The 20,591-nt window shown below is 48.0% G+C and overlaps 1 protein-coding gene across 1 annotated transcript; it reads right to left on the minus strand.

The window, feature by feature from the left end:
- Nucleotides 1–791: 791 nt before the first annotated feature.
- FAM89A (family with sequence similarity 89 member A) lies at nt 792–19,827 on the minus strand. The gene is made up of 2 exons (XM_010351527.3): nt 19,495–19,827; nt 792–1,961 (listed from the first exon to the last, which is right to left on the minus strand). The coding sequence occupies exons 1-2, from the start codon at nt 19,783–19,785 to the stop codon at nt 1,698–1,700; spliced, it is 555 nt and encodes a 184-aa protein (XP_010349829.2). The 5' UTR covers nt 19,786–19,827; the 3' UTR covers nt 792–1,697.
- Between the last annotated feature and the right edge of the window lie 764 nt (nt 19,828–20,591).

Below are 20,591 nucleotides of genomic sequence, written 5' to 3' on the forward strand. Positions count from 1 at the left end.
TCTCCACTGACCAGTTATATCATGTGCTGAAGGTACTTAATTGCCACCTCTCATTTTAACTCCTTTCAACAAAAGAAATTAGCAGGACTATTCTTCCTTCTCTGTATCTCACCCCAGTTCCTGACCCAGGGCAGTGTGCTTAACAGCTTAACACTTAGCGATGCCTGATGTTGAGGTGTCCTCCTCTCCCCAGCCTGAAATAGGCTCTAGTGAGCAATTATCACACCAAAAGAAAGAAGACTAAGGAGTCTGCAGCATTCAAAGACAGAAGAGCACTGAGAACCAGCTGTAAATGGTGATCTACCTCTTGCTAAAACGACTCCTCAAGCTCAGTAGAGGAGTAAACTTTCTTCCAAATGCACTTAGTGTCAGGAAAACAAACTGTAATTTTCTTTTTTTTTTTTTTGAGACAGAGTTTCACTCTTGTTACCCAGGCTGGAGTGCAATGGCGCGATCTCAGCTCACTGCAACCTCCGCCTCCTGGGTTCAAGCAATTCTCCTGCCTCAGCCTCCCGAGTAGCTGGGACTACAGGCGTGCACCACCATGCCCAGCTAATTTTTGTATTTTTACTAGAGATGGGGTTTCACCATGTTGACCAGGATGGTCTCAATCTCTTGACCTCATGATCCACCCGTCTCGGCCTCCCAAAATGCTGGGATTACAGGCGTGAGCCACCGCGCCCAGCCTACAAACTGTAATTTTCTTTCATTATTTGACTAGACTCAACGCATTCAAGTCATGAAAGGTGATGATTCCAAACTCAGAACAAAATAAGACACGACAACTAAAAGACAGTTTTGCATTTTATCCTCATTTTTAACCTACAAAGTGTAATGTTTTCATAAAGTATTTTAATAAATATATTAAGGCTTAAGGTAATTACTGGTTTGCGTGGAGGGTGGTTTGCTTTCTAGCACACTGGTTTACATTCAGAATCTTAAAAACGGAAATATTTGCCATCTTACGGTGAGCAACACAGAACACTGGCTTGCCCCAGTTATTTTTTTTTTTTCACTCTTCAACATGTCTGTGTATTATCTTCCTTCCTTCTGTATCTGATACACAAATAATGACACAAATTTTTGGTTGAGAAAAGCCAGTTGATTGGGATGACTAGAAACATTAACTTTTTCCGTAAAAAAGCTTTCACCGAATCACTGGGCAGTTAGTAACACAGCTTACAAGTAAATAAAGCTGAACCAGGAGGCTTAAATGCTCATTAAACAGCAAGAAAAGCTGCAGACCATACAAAGGAAGGGAAGCAGTGAAATGATGGTTTTAATACATCCCAAACTGGAAGCAGGAACCCTAACACAAAGGCGGTTTGAATGCTCTGCCATCTGTAAGGAAGTGGCTAGCTATAAGCCACCTCATACAAAACACCCACTAAGGCCTTCCACCGAGATCTGCTTGTTATATTCTCACTACGAATCCTCAGCAGATACATCTCAACATAAAGGTGTGGAGGATACTGCTGAGGACCTCTAGGTCACCTAAGCAGGAACTGCAGCCATCAGACTGGATTGCCACCATGTGTCCGCAGAGAACTCCCTGCATATGAATGAAACTTGTAGTGCTCATTCTGTGCCCGAGGACCATCCACAATGGAGGTGCTTTCTTGCAAGAGAAGCAGCAAATGCTGACAGCGTGTCCGATAGGAAGGGCTTCTCAACAGTCACATCCCTGCCAAGACCCTCTAGATGGACTCGAGAATCCAGTCACTGCTGGAGAGGGAGGAGGCAGGCAGTGACAAGTCCCGAGGAGGGCCTCGGTCCCTCCTGTCGCACAGGGAGTTCTGCTCCTGGAAATATTCCTCCTCTTCATCGAAGAAGCCATTCTCCAGAGCATACGTGCAGTCTGGGCTGGAGGCTGCCTGGCACGCCCCCTTGTACTCCTGAATCGACTCATAAAGGCTGTACAGTTGGCAGAGCAAGGACATGTCCAGCTGGCGGAGACCAACCTTGAGGGAAGGAGTGGGGAGGTAAAAAACAAGAAGTCAGCACTTGCGTTTCATTTCAGTGTAACACTCAGCCAGCAATCTGAGCCTGCCAGCACATTCCTTCCACACGGTGAATGATTCAGAGCATCACTCGGATGCTTTGGACTTCCAGCTCTAAGAATGCCTTAATTGTGTAATGCCCATGCCTCAGACGTTACTCAATGAGTCCTGGGAGGATCGTACCTGTGGGGCACCCAGCCCAGCCTGCAGAATTTACCCCGGCGCTCCTGAGTACGCCTGATGAAGCATCTGCATTGCACATCCTGGTGGCCCTAGCTGCTTTCGCTTTGGATGCCAAAAAACGAATGTGTCATTTCCTCTCCCAGTCAGACTCAGAGAAGATCCACATTTGCCTTCCCTGCTACTGTGTTAGGATGTGAGTGATGCAGTCATTTTCAACTCCCAGGGCCAACAGATTGCCTCTTGCCGGTGACAGCAGCTAGCCAGTCAATGTGACATCTCCCTGGAGCACCCAGCTCTGTGCAGCTCAGTGGTCAGAGGTTACACTGCCTCCCTCTCCTCCACGCAGGGTCAGTCTTACCCCAGATGGTTCTGGGATCCTCCTCAGAGCAACTGACTGAATACGAGGAAGCCCCATAAAATGCAGGGGCTCTACAGTTCCTCCTGAAAACTAGCCCCACAAAACCGCGACAGCAGAACAAAGAACACTGATAAAAGTCATGTACTTGTTTATCTTCCAGTTCCTCCCTTCTCCACCACCCATCCCAGAGAAAAGAGCACGGTCAGAACAGGATATGCATCGTCTACATCAATACCAAAGAGAGAAGAGTTAAGCCACATGGAAATGCAGCGTAGACCAGCATCAGCACCTCTTAACCTTTAAAGTGCATGAGAACCACTCGGGGAGCTTGTTCAACAAAGCAGACACTGATTCAGCAGGTCGGGGGCCACTGGGTGGCTGTGCTTCCACCAAGCTCCTATGGTGATTCAGTGATTCTGCGCAATGCTGCTGTTCCACAGACCCTGCTCTGAATTGCAATGGGAAGAAACCCAAGAAGTCACTAGGGGACCTGCCAACCGCCTCTTGAGCAAGGTATTGGCCCCTGAGCAAGGTATTTATCACCTCCGTGCCTTGCTTGATGGCAAAATGGAACAATCATTTCTCTTATGGAGCTATTAGGGAAATTCAATATCAATCCATTTCAATAAATAGGATTCCAGTGCCTGCTGGGCTAAAGCACTAAAGATGTGTGAGTACGTGCATGTAGAAAAGCACACAGAAAGTGCCAGAGGATTTACAGATTTTATAATTACCGAAATGACTCATTTACGTAGCAATGAGATTTTCCACATAAGACAGTATGGCTTTCACAAAAGGAGGCTGAGGCCTAGTAAAAAGTGTTCATCTTGTAAACAGACTGGGTGTTAAATTCCACGCTTATACTTCACACCCTCCAACTGCTCTAAACTGCCAAATGAACACTGGCTACCTCTCTACTATGGCCTGAATAGACCATAAAAATCAGAAGTATGTCTTATTACATAGCATACACACACACACACATTCAGAGATGGAGTCTTGTGTTGTCACCCAGGCTGGAGTATGGTGGTATGATCATAGCTCGATGCTACCTCTAACTCCTGGGCTCAAGGGATCCTCCTGCCTCAACCTCCCAAGTTGCTGGGACTACAGGTGCATACCACCATGTCTGGCTAATTTTTTAAAGAAATTCTTTGTAGAGATGGGGTCTTGTCATCTTGCCCAGGCTGGTCTCAAACTCCTGAGTTCAAGTGATTTTTTTTGCCTTGGCCTCCCAAAGTGCTGATATTACAGGAGTGAGCCACTGTGCCCAGCCTGCATAGCATATTTTGCTAAGTCACGTGAGAAGACTTCCAGATAGAGAGGTGGTTCTGTCGTTACCACGACTACTCATGACACTAGAATTTCTAAAAGATGACTTTCTTAGGAAGAGACCTGAGCCACAAGTCAGGAGCATGGTCTCCAGGCCCAGCTTGGCCATTCTCTGTGGCTTGGTTGAGGTACCCACCCTCCGCAAACCTATAAAATGAGAGATTTGGGCTGGCTCATCTATGGCTAGAGTAAACACTTTGTGACCCCATGTAAACTCTTGCTTCTTTGTCCCAAATGAACTGCACGCGAAAGAGAGACAGTGTCCAGGGCTGTACTGAGACGGCAAACTTCGTTCAATGACATCTCAAAAGTGTACCTTGAATAGGTAAGCAATGGGTAACTCAAGAGATGCCCAGGCTACCACGCCCAAGGGCAGACACCACCACTCGCTCTTTTTCTTGATTAGAGTTCAAGATAATGTATGTCTGTCAAGAGGGAGAGAGACAGCATATCTGGCATTTAGGATTTAAAAATTATTCATAGTTTGGGAATTTTCTATTAAAAATAAAAAGAGAGATAGAGAAAGAAGGAAGGGAGGAAGGGAGGGAGGGAGGGAGAAGTAAGTCAGGTTAGGATTTTTCTATTGAAAAAATAAATAAATAAAAAGTACCCAGAAGATGCTGATGGCCAGTTCCAGCAAAGAACCAGTGATCTTGACACAAATATCTTTATGATTTTCCTAGACTACTTATATTTATTCTCTTGTAAGCTTGGAATTTCAGGCCAGCCAAGCAGAAGAGCACAGAATTAAAAGTGCAGGCTCCGGAACCTGCCTGCCTCCCTGCCTGGGTTCAGATCTGGGCTCTGCCACTTACCAGCTGAGAAACCATGGATAAATGCTCAGCTCCTAAAAAAAAGTCAACAGCCTCTGTTGTCATTGTTGCTATTATTTCTGTGGTTCCTTTTTCACTCTGCTAGCGGGAAGACTCACCTCAGGAAGGGGCGGCAGGTGCAGCCAGGCTGGAGACAGGAGCACCCTGTCTCACCGCATCCATTCCTCCCGCTCCTCTCCCGATCCAGCACTGAGGTGGTACAGAAGGAGCCAGCTGGTCACCTTCGCTCAGAAGACAGCCAGCATAGTCAGGAAGGGTAACAGTGTGCCAGTGACACTGCCTCATGAGGAAGGAAGGGGAGCCTCTCAAACAGGAAAGAACTTGGGATATCTTATCTCAAACCCCAAAAAGAGGGCCTTCCACACCAGTGCACTCCTCTCAAACCAATATGATTATTTTATACAAAGCCAAAGCCTCCCAGCCTGTAGGCCCCACAGAGCCCTTGTGCTGGGTGTGACAGCTCAGCATCGACACAGATCGAATTTCACTCTTTCCTAACTACCCTTTAAATATCTGAAGGTCAGACCGGGCGCGGTGGCTCAAGCCTGTAATCCCAGCACTTTGGGAGGCCGAGGCGGGTGGATCACGAGGTCAAGAGATCGAGACCATCCTGGCCAACATGGTGAAACCCCGTCTCTACTAAAAATACAAAAAATTAGCTGGGCATGGTGGCGCGTGCCTGTAATCCCAGCTACTCAGGAGGCTGAGGCGGGAGAATTGCCTGAACCCAGGAGGCGGAGGTTGCGGTGAGCCGAGATCACGCCATTGCACTCCAGCCTGGGTAACAAGCGCGAAACTCGGTCTCAAAAAAAAAAAAAAAATATCTGAAGGTCATTTACTTTCTACCACCCCTAAGCCCTAAAACAAAAACCAAACCTGTCTTCACCTCTCTCAGGCCCTTCCACTATTATCATTTTGACCTCCGGTCCACTAACCACCCACGGCCTTTCCTCTATACTTGCTCCTGTTTTCCAGGATTCCTCTGCAGAACTGCATCTGGATACCATCAACATGCCCCAGGAGTCTTGACTCAGCCAGCTCTGACATGCCTATCTTTTCTAGGATTTAATAAAGGGAATATTAACTTTAATCAAGAAAGTCACGCCCTCTTGGAGTCACGTCGGTATGTGCTCAAAAATCATGGAAAAGGTTCATCTGGAATCCTAGATCTACTTCCCTGCTGAGTCCCTCTGACACCAGTAGTGTGGGTAAACCCCAGACTCAATTTCTCACCCCAGGAATGAATGATGGAAAACACCTAAGTAGCAGCGGGCACCCTGCTATCGGAGCAGGTCTGATTTTCTCCTTCCTGGGACGGTCTGAGGTTGGCCCAGGTAAACGCAGGAGCCTGAACCCTTCTAGGTTTCAAAGGCTCTGACTCCCCATGACCCCATTCCAGCCAGACACGTGGCTCTAGGCTTTTCTCCTGACAATGACAGTGCCATTTCCAAGGTATTCCCGGGCCCACCCGGGTGATATGCCCGGCAGGGAGTCGAAAGCAAAGAGGATCTCTCCCTTCTGCACCGTAGCACCCAGATGACTCACAAAGCTGCCTTGTCATCAGGTAGAACGCTGGCCTAGAAAGAAATTCTGACCCGCCTAAGAATAGTGCAGCCCCGCACACACCTATTACACAACCCGACACATGGCAAGATTTCAGACGGATTTAACAAGGATTAGATGCACACACATACATACGGACATGCACGCACACGCCTACACACGTCCCAGCCTCTCAATGCTGTCTTCAGGCACCAGACTAAACTTCCTGATTTACCAGAAATCCTCTAAATCGGCTCGGAGGACATGAGCTAAGTGGCTGCACAGTAACCCAGACTTCCTAGCCCGGCCCCTCTTCCTCAGCTGTGGCTGTTTAAACAGTAACACTTACATTTTCTAGAGGGAGGTGGAAGATCGGTAGGCAGCACTCCACCATCCGGTGTGACTGTTCTTCAGGCTGATGCCCTTAGCTCCCTACCTGCACGGCTAGACTGTCCCCACCACACCCCTATCCCCACTGCATCTATTAATGCTCCTCGACCACCCCACCCTGCGCCTGATTCCCTCCACTCTTCAGACTGTGACTGGTTCAGCCGATGTTCATCTTCTCCCCTCACCGTCTCTGCCTGTCTTAGAGCATTTACTACTCTCTCTATTATCAGTATGCATACGAGTCTTCTCTCTCCTGACAGGACAAGCTCCTTGAAGGCAAACACCATTTTCCTTTTGGATCTCTCAGTACCCAGCCCAGAGACTCGAAGAGCAAAGAAACAGATATTTGGTGAATCAGTGAAAATGCCTGGCTGCAGAGATCGCAGACACCCTCCTAGAGAACATGCAGCTGCAGAAGTGGCCTGGCAGTGGGGTGGTGCTGGCACCCACAGACCTCTGGCTGCATTTCTCAGGCAGTCACAGAGGCGCAGGCTGAATGGGAAGCCCTGAGTGCCCTGCACACCGCACAGTGCCCCGTGGGAAGCACCACAACACTGAGTCCCCGCATGCTTCCCACCACCACATTGAGGGCCAAGGACACCCTTGAACCAAGTTTCCTGCAGGAGTGCTCTTCAGAGAGCAGATGTGGCGATCAGTCTCTCTACACTGAAGGTATGTGGGTCTTGGATGCAGGAAGGGGACAGAGGGAACATCCAAAAGGACTTGACTGCAGGACACGGTTAAGTCACCATGAACAAGAACTTCTCACCCTTCCAGAAAATACGAGTGGTGGGGGAGCCACTGAGCAAGCCACTCTGTGCAGAGGAAGCCTGCATCTCAACGATGTGCTCCCACGTGCCCTCGGAGGACGGCTGCTCTCCACATTCACAGCTGGATTCAGAAAATACAGCTTTCTTTGGAAAGCACACTTTCAAGAAATGTAGACAGGCTCATTTAAGAAAAACATGGAATGCTCAAACCCTGCAATTTGTGGTCCCTTATTCTCAACTTTAAATTCAAGAACAATCAGCAGCTTCCATGACTGTAAAGCCCGAGTGCAGGTCCTTCCGCTGTCCGCGCAGGCTTCCTGCTTCCTTCCTGATCATTCACTCCTCCTCTCCCGTGCCCAGAGCTCCCCTCCACCCTCCCACAACACACATAGGTGGCCCCGCAGCCCACAGCATTCCCAACAAAGGGACCAAACAAGTCCAAACCACCCTTGAAACTGCTTCCTTTCACTTGGGATTTTCAAAACTTAACATTAGGCTCCACACACAAATACACTTCAGATGGGCAGTGGCTCCCAGTTGGGTGTCACTTAAAGTCTCTGAGTATCTCTGGAGGCTGGAGGGGGAGAGAGTTCTTCCTAACTTAAAGAAAGGACAATAGAAACACGACCCTAGGAAACAAGGCTTAAAAGATGAGAGGAACCCTTAAAAGGAAATTTGTGTTGATTTAAGCGAAAACATCATGAACAACATTAAGATATTTTTTAGAAATTAAAAAACTGCCAGGTGCAGCGGCTCATGCCTCTAATCCCAGACCTTGGGAGGCCGAGGCAGGAGGATCTGCTTGAACCCAGGAGTTCCAAGTCAGCCTCGGCAAGATGACGAGACGCTCATTTCTACAAAAATATTTTTAAAAGTAGCTGGGTGTGGTGGCCTATGGTCCCACATACTTGGGAGGCTGAGGTGGGAGGATCACTTGAGCTCAGGAGGTTGAGGCTGCAGAGCGCCGTGATCACACCACTGCATTCCAATCTAGGCAACAGAGCAAGATCCTGTCTCAAAAAAAAAAAAAAAAAGACAAAGGCCCTTGCCTAAGGCCAGCTAATCAGTGGCAGAGAGGGGAGGTGACACCAGGGCTGCAGGACTCTGAAATGGGTACTTTCATCATCAGCCTGCATTGCCTATGAAGGGAAGATGAAGAGAGAGGTCCTAGTCTCAGCAGTGGTATAGCATCCTGTTTGGATCACAGGCAATTTTTATTTCCAAGTTTTCTATGATGAAAATGTATTAACAATGAGAAAACTTTCACAGTTATCTTTTAAAAACACAAGGAATGAATAAGTATATACAGATGGCTTACAAATGTATTTTAAAGACTTGGTAAATGTTCCAAATCTAATCGCAGTGTCTAGTTTGTATCTGCAGGCCTGGAATGTAACTGAAGAAAAAAGAGACCTAATCGATTATAACCTGATTTCTGATAAAGGATGTGCTGACTGAAGGATGCTGCCCTGCATACTGTTTAGAAAAAGCCAAAGAGAGACTTCATCGGTGTTGATGCAGTTGGAGACGGGCTATGAGCTCAGCTACCAAGTTTGACGCAAACACCCTTGGAGAACTAAGCTCCCTGGTGGGTTCTGTCTCTGTGCTCACTCAACAGCTTCTGATGACGTGGTCTCCTACGCAGCATAGGGGCAGAAACACAATTCTTCCCCCAGGGGCAGAAACACACTTGTTTCTGATGTCAGCTTCATCTCCTGTAAATATTTTAGACCTGCCAAGCTAAGGACTAGACTCTGAAGAGCCATCAGGATTCGAGGACAGAAGATAAACCAGGCTGCATGACTGTGCCCCCAGATTAAGCCCCATTAAACCCGAAGCTCACCCCACCTCTACACTTTCCAGGAAATTCCTCTACCAGGGAAGGCGGTTTGAGTTGGATTTTCTGCTAACTAACAAGTCGGGGATCCACACTGATACAGAGCCTGTTCTGGAATTTAACAATTCTCAGACGGACATTCTTGTTTATCTCTAACCTAAACTAACATTCATACAAAAACTGCCATATATAAAGCCGGGCGTGGTGGCTCAAGCCTGTAATCCCAGCACTTTGGGAGGCCGAGGCGGGTGGATCACGAGGTCAAGAGATTGAGACCAACCTGGCCAACATGGTGAAAGCCTGTCTCTACTAAAAATACAAAAATTAAAAAAAAAAAAAAATACAAAAATTAGCTGGGCATGGTGGTGCACACCTGTAGTCCCAGCTACTCAGGAGGCTGAGGCAGAAGAGTGGCTTGAATCCGGGAGGAGGAGCTTGAAGTGAGCCGAGATTGTCTCAAAAATTACTGAAGGTCCCAAAGAGCTTTGGTTTATGTGGATTATACCTATCAATATTTACATTACTAGAAATTAAAACTGACAAAAATTAAAATATATATTAATCCATTAAAAATAATAAACCCAGCCAAGCATGGTGGCTTACACCTGTAATTCCAGCACTTTGGGAGGCCAAGACAGGTGAAGCATTTGAGCCCAGGAGTTCAAGACCAGCCTAGGCAACATGGCCAAACTCCAGTTCCACAAAAAATATAAAAATCAGCTGGGTGTGGTGGTGTTTGCCTGTGGTCCCAGCTACTCGGGAGGCTGAGGTGAGAGAATCATCTGAGCCTGGGAGGCAGAGGCTGCAGTGAGCTGAGATCTTGCCACTGCACTCCAGCTTGGACAACAGAGTTAGACTCTGTCTCAATAATAATAACAGCAATAAACCCATTACATGTTAACATATATAACATTTTTATAAATCTTTTTAGATGTCTGGCTTATCTGGTTCTGCATTTGGTCCTTTGTGACGTGCTGTTCTGGTTGAAGTAAACAAAGAAAATCTGGCCTCACACAGCTACGTAACCGGGAAAGGAAAGAGTATTTCAAAAGCCTTTTCAGACAATTGTGGCTATTCTTCTTTGCTACCACCCTTTAGTTGATTACTGTTTAGTTTGGAATTTGGAACTATACCAATGAAATGTTCACACTCTATTACGTTAAAACCCACCAGTCTTGCACTTTGAATGGATCTTTTAATATCAAGCACTAGTCATATGAAAAGGGTGGAAAATTGATTCAGTAAATCATGCAGGATCTTTCAAATGTTGGTACATTTTCTTAGATAACCAAAAAGTCACATTTGTCAATATCACCATCACGTAATTATGGACCCTCTGAAAGGATCTCAGGGGCCCCAGGGATCCCCGGGCCACACTTCAGAAACTGTTGTTCTTCAGATATCCACTTGTATTAGTTTAGCATATATTCCTCGGCACTATGCATACTCATATTGCTTTTCCTCTACTGGTACCGCATACACAAAGTTAAGTAAGTATTGTTTCGTAACTTTACACTCTAAACATCTTTCTATATACAAATATAGTTACTATATTCTTTTCAACAATTGTACAGTATGCTATCACTATTAGAAAAAATCCTGGCCGGGCATGGTGGCTCCCGGCTGTAATCCCAGCACTTTAGGAGGCTGAGGTGGGTGGATCATGAGGTCAGGAGATCAAGACCATCCTGGCTTACACAGTGAAACCCCATCTCTACTAAAAATACAAACAACAAAAACCAGCCAGGTGTGGTGGCACATGCCTGTAGTCCCAGCTACTGGGGAGGCTGAGGCAGGAGAATCGCTTGAACCCAGTAGGCAGAGGTTGCAGTGAGCTGGGATCACACCACTGCACTCCAGCCTGGGCGACACAGTGAGACTCCGTCTCAAACAAACAAACAAACAAACAAATCCTGCAATACGCATCCATGTGCAAGTGCTGTTATCCACTTGTGTGGATGCTTCTGTAAGATAAACTTGTGAATATGAAATTGTGGGGGACAAGGGGAACAAGGGGAGAAGAGTGCCCAGGGTGCATGTCCAATCCTTCCCAACCCCAAGCCTCAAATCCAAAGCAATGGAACATGTAATGGGAAGAAAGAGATTTACTAATAAAGTGATTCCATTTGGATTACTCTTCATCATGAGATGATTTTATGTCTGTATTGGTATAAAAAAGAGTCAATAATTGGCTTTAGCTGTATGAAGATTTAACAGTCATATTGCAAACATTTTACATTCCGTTTGTGACCTAAGTTACACATATTTTAAAATTATATTGCAATTCTGCTTTGCTATGTAATAAAAAGCTATTTCAGAGTTTTTTTAAAAATGCGATTACAGGGTCAAAAGACAGGAACATATTCAAATTTCATAGGTATTACCAAACTGAGCTCAAAAAAACCCTGCAGCACATTATACTCTCCCCAGCAATGGATAGAAGGTTTACTTCTCCAAACCCTCACTGTGACAGGATCATGCTTCTCTACCTTTGTCGGTCTTGGAGGTACAACACACCTTTCTGTCTTAATTTGCACATGTGGTTAGAGGGAGGTGAAACACCTTGCCACTTCTCTTTTAACAGTGTTTAACTTGGATATTTTCTATCCAGTTTTAATTGCGATTGAGAGTCCCAAAGAGCTTTTGTGTATGTGAGTTATACCTGCCAATATTTACCTTATTATAAATTAAAGCTGAGAAACTTTATGAATCCATTTAGGTTAATCAACTCGACCACCTAAGAATATATTGGCTCTCCTGGCTGGGACAGGCCTGCGGTTCCCCAACAATCACCCCCTGACTCGGGAGCCCTAGGCAGAGGACAAAGGCCCTCCCTTTTCCCCTGATCCCTCCTCTGGTCAAAGATGGTGCCTCCCTCCCGAATCCTTGAGACTCAGAAAGCACACACCTACAAAACCAGGCCAGCTCATGGCTGTCAGGGCCAATCAAGGAAGTGAACAGACAGTGCCCACAAAAATGGGAAAGGCCACATGTCTTAATGAATTTCTGTAGACTTCTGAAGCAGGCTAAAGGTTTTTCTGTCTCCAGAGTTCCTGGGAGAGGGTGACCATCTGTGTTAAGTGTCTGTGGGGAATGAGCCACAGCAAGCAACAAGCAGCCTTTATGAGTCCTGTCTAATCATCACTTCCAAACATCAGGAACGCGTGGGCAAAGGCCAAGGCGGCCAGGAGGCCAGGGCTCCATGTGGAGAATGACACTGGCAAAGGGGACAAGTATCTGAGCGGCCAGCGTCGGGGCTCGCTTCCTGAGCATGGCGTCTGTGGTCTGTCTCGTTTCCTCCACATGATTACGAAAAGCTTGGTTTTTCAAAGTGGGATCTAAAGTCTCCATGGAGTTCATGCAGACATTCCCAGAGTAAAACTGCAAAACCTCCATCTGAAGCTTGGTGGGAGTGAACTGCAAGGGGAGCATGGTCCCCTTCTTGAGCCCTCCCTAAACATCTTTGCCCACCTGGCCTCAGGGGGCTACAGCCATGTGGATGAGACCAGGATCCAGAGCAGGGGCTGCACCGATGTCTGCAAGGTTCAGAAATGCCGGGGCTATTGCTCACTTGAGGCTATCTGCAAATGAAGAGGTGCCCACACTGCCAACAATTGGGGCACTTTTGCATTTACACTGAACAGATGCACACCTTTAAACAACAGGGAAAACAAGGAGAAGGGTTGTAAATACTTATGAGTCAGGAAAAATATCAATTTATAGTACTTTACAGGTGGGTACAGTAATAGAGCAGTTTAAAGTGGTATTTAAAAAACCTCTTTCAATCCTTTGTATCTTCAAATCTTGGGATAAGAACTCCAACCTCACCTGGAGATAACATCAAGTGAATGAAGTCAGACCAGTGACCCGCAGACTGCCCTTACTGTCCCCTACCACTCCCCACGGACATGGGCATGCTTTCACACACACAAACTATTATACATTCTTTTTTAGTTTTTGTTTTTATAGGGTGGATATTAAGATAGGACAGGACAAGTACAGGGTAGCAGTGGCCTGAAAATCTGTATAACTGTTGTAGACAGCCGAATTTTTGATGAACTAAGCCCAAAAATAGCAAACTTGTACCTTTCTTCCTTTTCTGCTTCCCACTCTGTATTCAAGGAATTTACAGCAACTAGGTATAGCTGGTAAGTGTCCCTGGGGACACCAAGCATATTGCTTGGTGACAGGCTCCACACCTGTGCCCAAAGGTTATGACAGAGCAAATGTCTGTAGGTACCAGAAAGACCCACAGAGGCATGAAGGGTAGAGAATACTGCCATGGCCAGAAGGACCCTTTATGGCATTTAATTCTCATTTTCCCAATAAAAGATTTGTAGCCCAAAAAGAGTGAAGTGAGTTGTCAGTACTATATGTCACATAGTTTATTAACACCAAATTCGAGTTTTTGATGCCGGATTTATGTACTTCTCAAGCCTTAAAGGGCTTGCTAGAAATGCAAATTCCTTCTCCAACCTTCTGATTCTACAAGTATAGAATGGGGCCCTGAAATCTGCATGACGGCAAGCAGCCCAGGAGATTCTGGAGCTGGTGGTCCATCCTTCGGTGATCACTGTGCTAGACAACGCTAGTAGAAAGACCGGTGAAAACAGCCAGTATTAAAGGCCGCTGGACACCCCCAGTCTCCTCTGACCAACACCAATCAAGAACGCTGCACTGGGAGTGAATCCTCTTATTCCAAATGGCACTTCATAGCCTGACTCAGTATTGGACCTTTCCCACAGCCTCTTTCAAAGACTAAAACCTCCTCTGTAAGACACTGCTTTCACATAAAGGACAAGGGCTGTACTCCACTGGGGTGTCGGCTATTGAAGCTAATGAACTGGAATCCAGTTCACTGGACAAGCTCATTAGGCATTTAGTGGGAAAGCTAATTGTTACTGGTTTCAGAAATTCAACTATTTTTTCCCTTAGGTTCAATTCTTTACAGAGCATTGCAATTTGGGAATTCAAAAGTTCTGTGTGGATGACTTCCCACTCTGCACAGGTCGGGGAAAAAAATGAGGCAAAGAGATTCCAAATCGAAGCTACTAGACCTGGCTGCTGATCACAGGAGCAGCTGAACCCAAGAATCCCCAAGGATGCTGCCCCTCAAAAGATCTCCTGCCCCCAGGGCTGAGAGTCTTTGTGTCTCCACACTCTAGTGTGACTTGTAGTTACCTATAAGGTACATGGTCTAACCTGGCACAGGTGATGGGAAGGGAGGTCTATGTAGAAATCTATGCAAGGACTGGTGTGTGCCAGGGGTCCCTGCTGACACCCAATCAAGGACATCCTTCAACCACATGCAAAGAGTTTAAAGGCCAACCAAGATCTAATTAGCAAAGCTAGCCATCAGCTTAGCAGATAAAAAAAACCTTTCAAATTGTGCGACCGTTGAGGGCAAAGCATTTTTAAATAGAAGGAGATCTGCAGTAGACATCTAGTACTTTAGCCCCCTGCTCCATTATTGCAAACTGTCCTTTCTTTAGAGAATATCGTGTCCGACTCCATCCACATGCTTACACCACCTTATTAAAATAAAATCCTGTCCTTGTCACCATTGGCTGGCCCAGGCTGGCCAGGCCACCCAAGCTAGGCCAACTGGCGTCCTTCCATGGTATTTGCAAACTGCAACGAAGCAGCATGGCCAAAATGGAGTGTGGCCACTGTTAGCAGCCAGGTTCTAAAACGGAGGAAAAAAACCAAAACAGTGGAGGACGGGAGGTGAAGACCTCAGTGGACTTCCTGGGTCTCCCATAAGCCCTAGTTCTGGTCCATCTCTGTATACATCCAGCCTATAAGATTCTCCTTTTGCAAAAGCTAGTTCAGACTGTTTCTATTACTAACATAGAGTCTTTGGTCATGAAAAATGAAAACTAGTCTAAACTCAAGCAATTCTTTTTCTGTAAAGATCCCCACATCTACCAGGTGTGATAAGCCCCTTAACATCTAGATATTTCCTATTCACCCTTAAACCGTCCACAATACCTTCTATCTGACATACACCCAGTAATCATCTCTTAAACGTGATCTAAAAATACTCTCTGATATAAAAATAATAATCATCAACTTTTTTTAAAGGTTTTTTTTTTTTTAAAAAAAAAAAGGACCAAAAAGGAGAGGGGACGAGGACTTCCTGCAGAATTTCACAGGAGTCACTAGAACGGGAGGCGTTGAAACTTGGAGCTGAAACCACAACTCTCCAAGCAGTGGAACGCATTAGCAATCATGGGACGCATTAGCAATCCTGGGACACAGCCCTCTCAGCCCGGGCCTCCAGCTTTCCCAGCCTCCACCCCCAGCGTGATAATGGTCTCTCCTCCCACTGAGACTACATTCTCCCTCAGCTCCAACCATCTCTTCCACCCGCTCTCTCCAGACCCAAATCTCTCTTCCAGCCTCCGCTCCATATTCTGAAATGTTTAACATACTCTTCAGCTGATGTGATGACAAATTACCTTCCTCCCTAAAGCAGCCACTCCTAACTCCCCACGTGTTACCATGAACCCCACTTTACCAGTGATTGATCATTAAGCTTCAAAATCTTACTTACTGCCATACAGGGGTATACTACACAGTCACTGAGGTCACTATAATATATCTTGACTGGGAAAATGTTTGCAATGTGTGGTCCTAAAAGCAAACCAAAATATACGTGGACATGTGTTGTGTGTATACATGTGTGTGTGTGTGAGTGCATACATGTGCACAGACACCAGACTGCAATGGTTAAATAAGGCTTTGGAGCCAAACAGATCTGGTAGGGTCTGTGACCTTAGGGCAGCCAACTCTCAGCATCCCATTCTTTAACACAAAATAGACTCTGAGTACCTATCTCATAGAGAATTTATAAACATTAAATAAGCTACTATATGGGAAGCTCTTAAATTGTACCCACAAGGAAGATATCCCAAAATGACTTCAGTGACTGTGTAGTATACCACCATCTGTCAGTAAGATTTTGAAGCTTAATAATCAACCACTTAGGGTAAAGTGGGGCTCATTTCTAGGTGCTAGCACTGTAATTTTTAATTTTTTTTTTTTTTTTTTTTTTTTTTTTTTTTTTGCTTGGCTACGTTTTTCATAAAAAAGCTTACGTTGGCCAGGTGTAGTGACTCATGCCTGTAATACCAGCACTTGAGAGGCTGAGGTGGGTGGATCACCTGAAGGTCAGGAATTCAAGACCAGCCTGGCCAACATGGTAAAACCCTGTCTCTACTAAAAATATAAAAAACTAGCTGGGCATGGTGGCACATGCCTGTAATACCAACCTCCTACCGAGGCTGAGACAGGAGAATCGCCTTGAACCCGGGAGGAGGTTGCAGTGAGCCAAGATCACACCATTTCACCAGCTTCGGCAACAAGAGCAAAATTTCTCCTCAAAAAAAAAAAAAGGCTTAAGTTATCTTTGATCCCTTTTTCATCATCTTCCCTGACTCAGTAATTCCTGCAGTGTTTGCTTCAAAAAAAAGTGTCTTCCACAGGAGTTTTGTTTCACATTGGCAAGCCCTTGCCCTACTGAGGCCTCCTTCACCTCTCCCATGAACACATCTTATCCTCCGGATGAGCCTCCAAAGTCCAGCTCTCCCTCTTACACCCTGCTGTAGACTTCATTTCTTCAAAGTCCAACTGGGGCTGTACCATTCTCCGGCTGAAAGCCCATCCTTCCTATTCGGGCTTCTGGAAATCCACTCAGTTCACCTGCCCAGCCTCTTCTTGCTCACGTTTCAAACTGGAGGGCTCCCAGTTCCAGCTCTGCAGCTACCTTCCTGGTGCCTTTTCCCCTTGTTGAAATTCTGTTGCCTTCTGAAGTCTTCCACTCCACCCTGCTCCCTGTCCCTGCTGGAAGTTGTCCCTCTTTCTATGCTTGCTTTAAAAAAAAAAAATTTTTTTTTAAGGCATTCATCACATTCTGCCATGACCTAGTTATGTCCCCTGCCCACAGATTTGACCTGAGGACTTCAAATTAAACAGATCAACACAAACTGTTTTGCAGATATCTCAAGAATGAACTCCCAGTTCTTATTTTGCAAGGCATCCCCAGAGGGGATCTTAGCTTGAGTTGCCCACTCAGACCCCATTGCCCTAAGTCAGTGAATCAATTAAAAAGCCAAAAGACTCTCTGAACAACTTTAAAGGCCTTGTGACATTTCTCACTTGTCAAGGCCTGTAGCCATACCTTATCTTTATCTCAGCTAAATACCAGGCAGACCAAAGATGGCTGTTTATTTTTCTTGTGCTTCAAATAGGCTTACAGAGAGCTCTGGTCCAAGGCATAATTACAAGGATGTGGTTTTACCTCAGTCACACCAGGAGGGACCTGGAAAAATACTTTTGGGAATGGCACGTTGACTCCCAAGCCACCATAGCGAGACTCAGAGCATATTTATAAAGCACAGCTTCACAACAGGAGTGGCCCTGAGGTTTTCCTGTCTCTTGCTCAAGTATAGAACTTAAATAATCAAAGATGGTCTTCCTACTTCACCCCGTGTTCCTGCTATGTCCAGGTTCAGACTGTAACACACTATGTGTAGATTAATCCTATTAAAATGCAGTTCACCAGTTGTGCGACGCTTGTGTCAGTGAACGTTTTTTAATAAATTAAAAAAGATTGGCTTGGAATGTAAGTGGTTCTGTAAGAAGCTTAGAAAATCCTTTCAATGAGAATTGGAAATCACTTCCATGCCAGCTACAGAGTATGAAGACAATATCTCATTGATTAAAAGTGTTGAGGCTGGTTTCTGAATTCAATTAAGTTTTAGTTTTCAGAACAGATATGCTCCTAAAAAAAAGTATGCAGACACTGAATTTTCCTAAACAATATCTTAAATGCATTAGATGCATATTTAAAAGATTCCTATAACTTTTTTTTTTTTTTTGGCAAATTTAATCTTGGGAAAAGGCAGCTTTCCTAATGTTAGATTTCCTTAATAATTTACCTATAGGGAAAGGGCACAACGTGGACAAAGTGAATGGAAAAGGAGGCTTTTAAAATGAGGGGCTTGGCCGGGCGCGGTGGCTCAAGCCTGTAATCCCAGCACTTTAGGAGGCCGAGGCGGGTGGATCACGAGGTCGAGTGATCGAGACCAACCTGGTCAACATGGTGAAACCCCGTCTCTACTAAAAAATACAAAAAATTAGCTGGGCATGGTGGTGCGTGCCTATAATCCCAGCTACTCAGGAGGCTGAGGCAGGAGAATTGCCTGAACCCAGGAGGCGGAGGTTGCGGTGAGCCGAGATCGCGCCATTGCACTCCAGTCTGGGTAACAAGAGCGAAACTCCGTCTCAAAAAAAAAAAAAAAAAAAAAAAAAAAAAAAAAAAAATGAGGGGCTTGGGAGGCGGTAATGGGGGCCAGCAAGATGGTAGAAAAGAGGAAGTTTTGGTTTTCCTCTGGCCTGGCCTACGCCTGGCCGAGAAAGCTGGGGAAAGACTCCCTGTTGCCTAAATCCCTGCCCTTGTCCTACTTTTAGCGTCACCCTAAATCATGTGTGTGCTGGTCCACAAACACCTCATGTACTTCCCAAGGAAGTACAGGAGCCCATGGTTTGGAGCTCAGACACAAGGCAAAGAACTCACGAGGACGGCCCAGAATGGGAGGACAGCCACCTCCCACCTTTCTCAAGCGGGTTTGGGCAATCGGCTTCGCAGGGCTGAGGGGTTGGGCCGCCTCCCTCGCCTGGGGTGAGCGTCCGCTTTCACAGCCATCTGCGCGCCGGGGCCATCACGCAGTAATCGGATCATGGACGCGCGGCCTGGGGCGCCGGGGAGGGGGCCAGGCTGTCCCAATCTGCTGTATACACTCGCGAAGGAAAAAAGCTGTCCTCTTCGGGGTAGGAAAACGCAATCGCGCACAGCTGTTAACCCGATGGGCGCAGTGAAAGCCTTTCCCGCACCGGGGAGGTCTGTTTCACTAGGGAAGGGGTGACCAGGCCGCCCCGCCCCCAGGCCAGGCGCGAACCCCTCACAGCGCCTCCGGACGCCCAGGTTTCCGAGCCATCGGGGCGGGACTGGGGGCGCCGGGTGTATGAATGCCGCAGTCTGCGCGTGGCTTTCCCGCGGGGGGTCCAATCGTGGGCACCAAGCGCGCGAGAATAAGGAGGGTCATTGGGAAGACGGCGCCTGGGGCCGAGGAGCCCGAAAGGGCGGGTGGGCGCGGGGACTTCCGGACAGAGCGCGGTCCCCGCGAACTTTCCCGGGACGGCGAGCCCGGCCGAGAGCAGCCCCAGCTCGCGGAGCCCCACTCACCATCTCCTTGCGGAGCAGCGCCAGCGCGGCGTCCAGGTTGGGAGGCTTGGCGGGCAGCGCTGCCGCCCGGGCCCCGCCGCCGCCCGCGCCCCCGCGGCTCAGCTCGTCCTGGATGCGCGACTTCTGCGCGTACAGCCGCTCCAGGTGCCGCCAGCCCCCGGACGCGCCGCCGCCCGACGCCGAGTGCAGCAGCCCGCTCAGGCTCTTGGGCAGCGGGGGCAGCCCGTCTACCCGAAGACCCCGGGCCGCGGCCTCGCCCGCGGCCCCCGGCGCCGCGCGGGCCCCACTCATCTCGCCGCTGCCGGGCCACGCGCCAGCCCCAATGCCCCGGCCCAAGGCTTCCCCCGGCCCGCCCCGTTCCCGGCGGCGCCCCGCCCACTTCCCCTCCCGCGCCCCGCCCACATCCAGGCCCCGTCTCCTCTCCTCGAGGCCCCGCAAGGGCCCGGGGTCCCGGTGACGTGCGCGCGCGGCGGCCGGGCTCGCCTGCACCTGGGTTCCCCCTCCCTCTGTGCCCTTCCAGCACCCTAATTCATCTCTAACTTCGTGTGCCTCCCCTGTAACCTCCCGACTCACCTCTAGCCCCGTCGCCAACCCTTCTGTGCCACTCCCCAGCTTCCCGGCCCACCCTAGCTCTGAACTCACCCACCGCCTCCTGACCCTCAGCTTCCCGGCTCGCCCCAGCCCCGCCCCCACTCCCTCGGTGCCACCCCTCAACTCCCCGGCTCACCGCCAGCTCCACCCCAACTCCTTCTGGGTCACCCCACAGCTTCCCGGCTCACCCCAGCCCCGCCCCCACCCCCTCTGTGCAACCTCCAGCTTCCCGGCTCACCCCTAGCCCCGCTCCCACCATTTCTGTGCCACCCCTCAACGACCCCTCACCTCCAGCTCGGCTCCAGACCACCCCCCCCGACCTGCCAGCGCTCCTCGCCTTCACGGAGCCCTGTACCCTGGGAGCAGCCCAGACACAGATCCCACGAGGCGCGGCTGGTGCAAGGCATGGGGGTACCGAGGCTCAGGCTCGTCGGGGGAGGAGGCCTGGTTCTGGTCTCAGGACCCCCAGCCCTCCCCGAGGGCGGAATCCAGCCCCACTCCTGCTG

This window comes from Saimiri boliviensis, chromosome 14, assembly GCF_048565385.1.
Source record: "Saimiri boliviensis isolate mSaiBol1 chromosome 14, mSaiBol1.pri, whole genome shotgun sequence".
NCBI classification, from domain to species: Eukaryota; Metazoa; Chordata; class Mammalia; order Primates; family Cebidae; genus Saimiri; species Saimiri boliviensis.

Coding starts and splice junctions, on each gene's coding strand:
- FAM89A (XM_010351527.3), bottom strand. CDS start 19,785: ATGAGTGGGGCCCGCGCGGCGCCGGGGGCCGCGGGCGAGGCCGCGGCC. Junction 1,962..19,494: donor CGCTGCTCCGCAAGGAGATG/GTGAGTGGGGCT, acceptor CCTTCCCTCAAG/GTTGGTCTCCGCCAGCTGGA.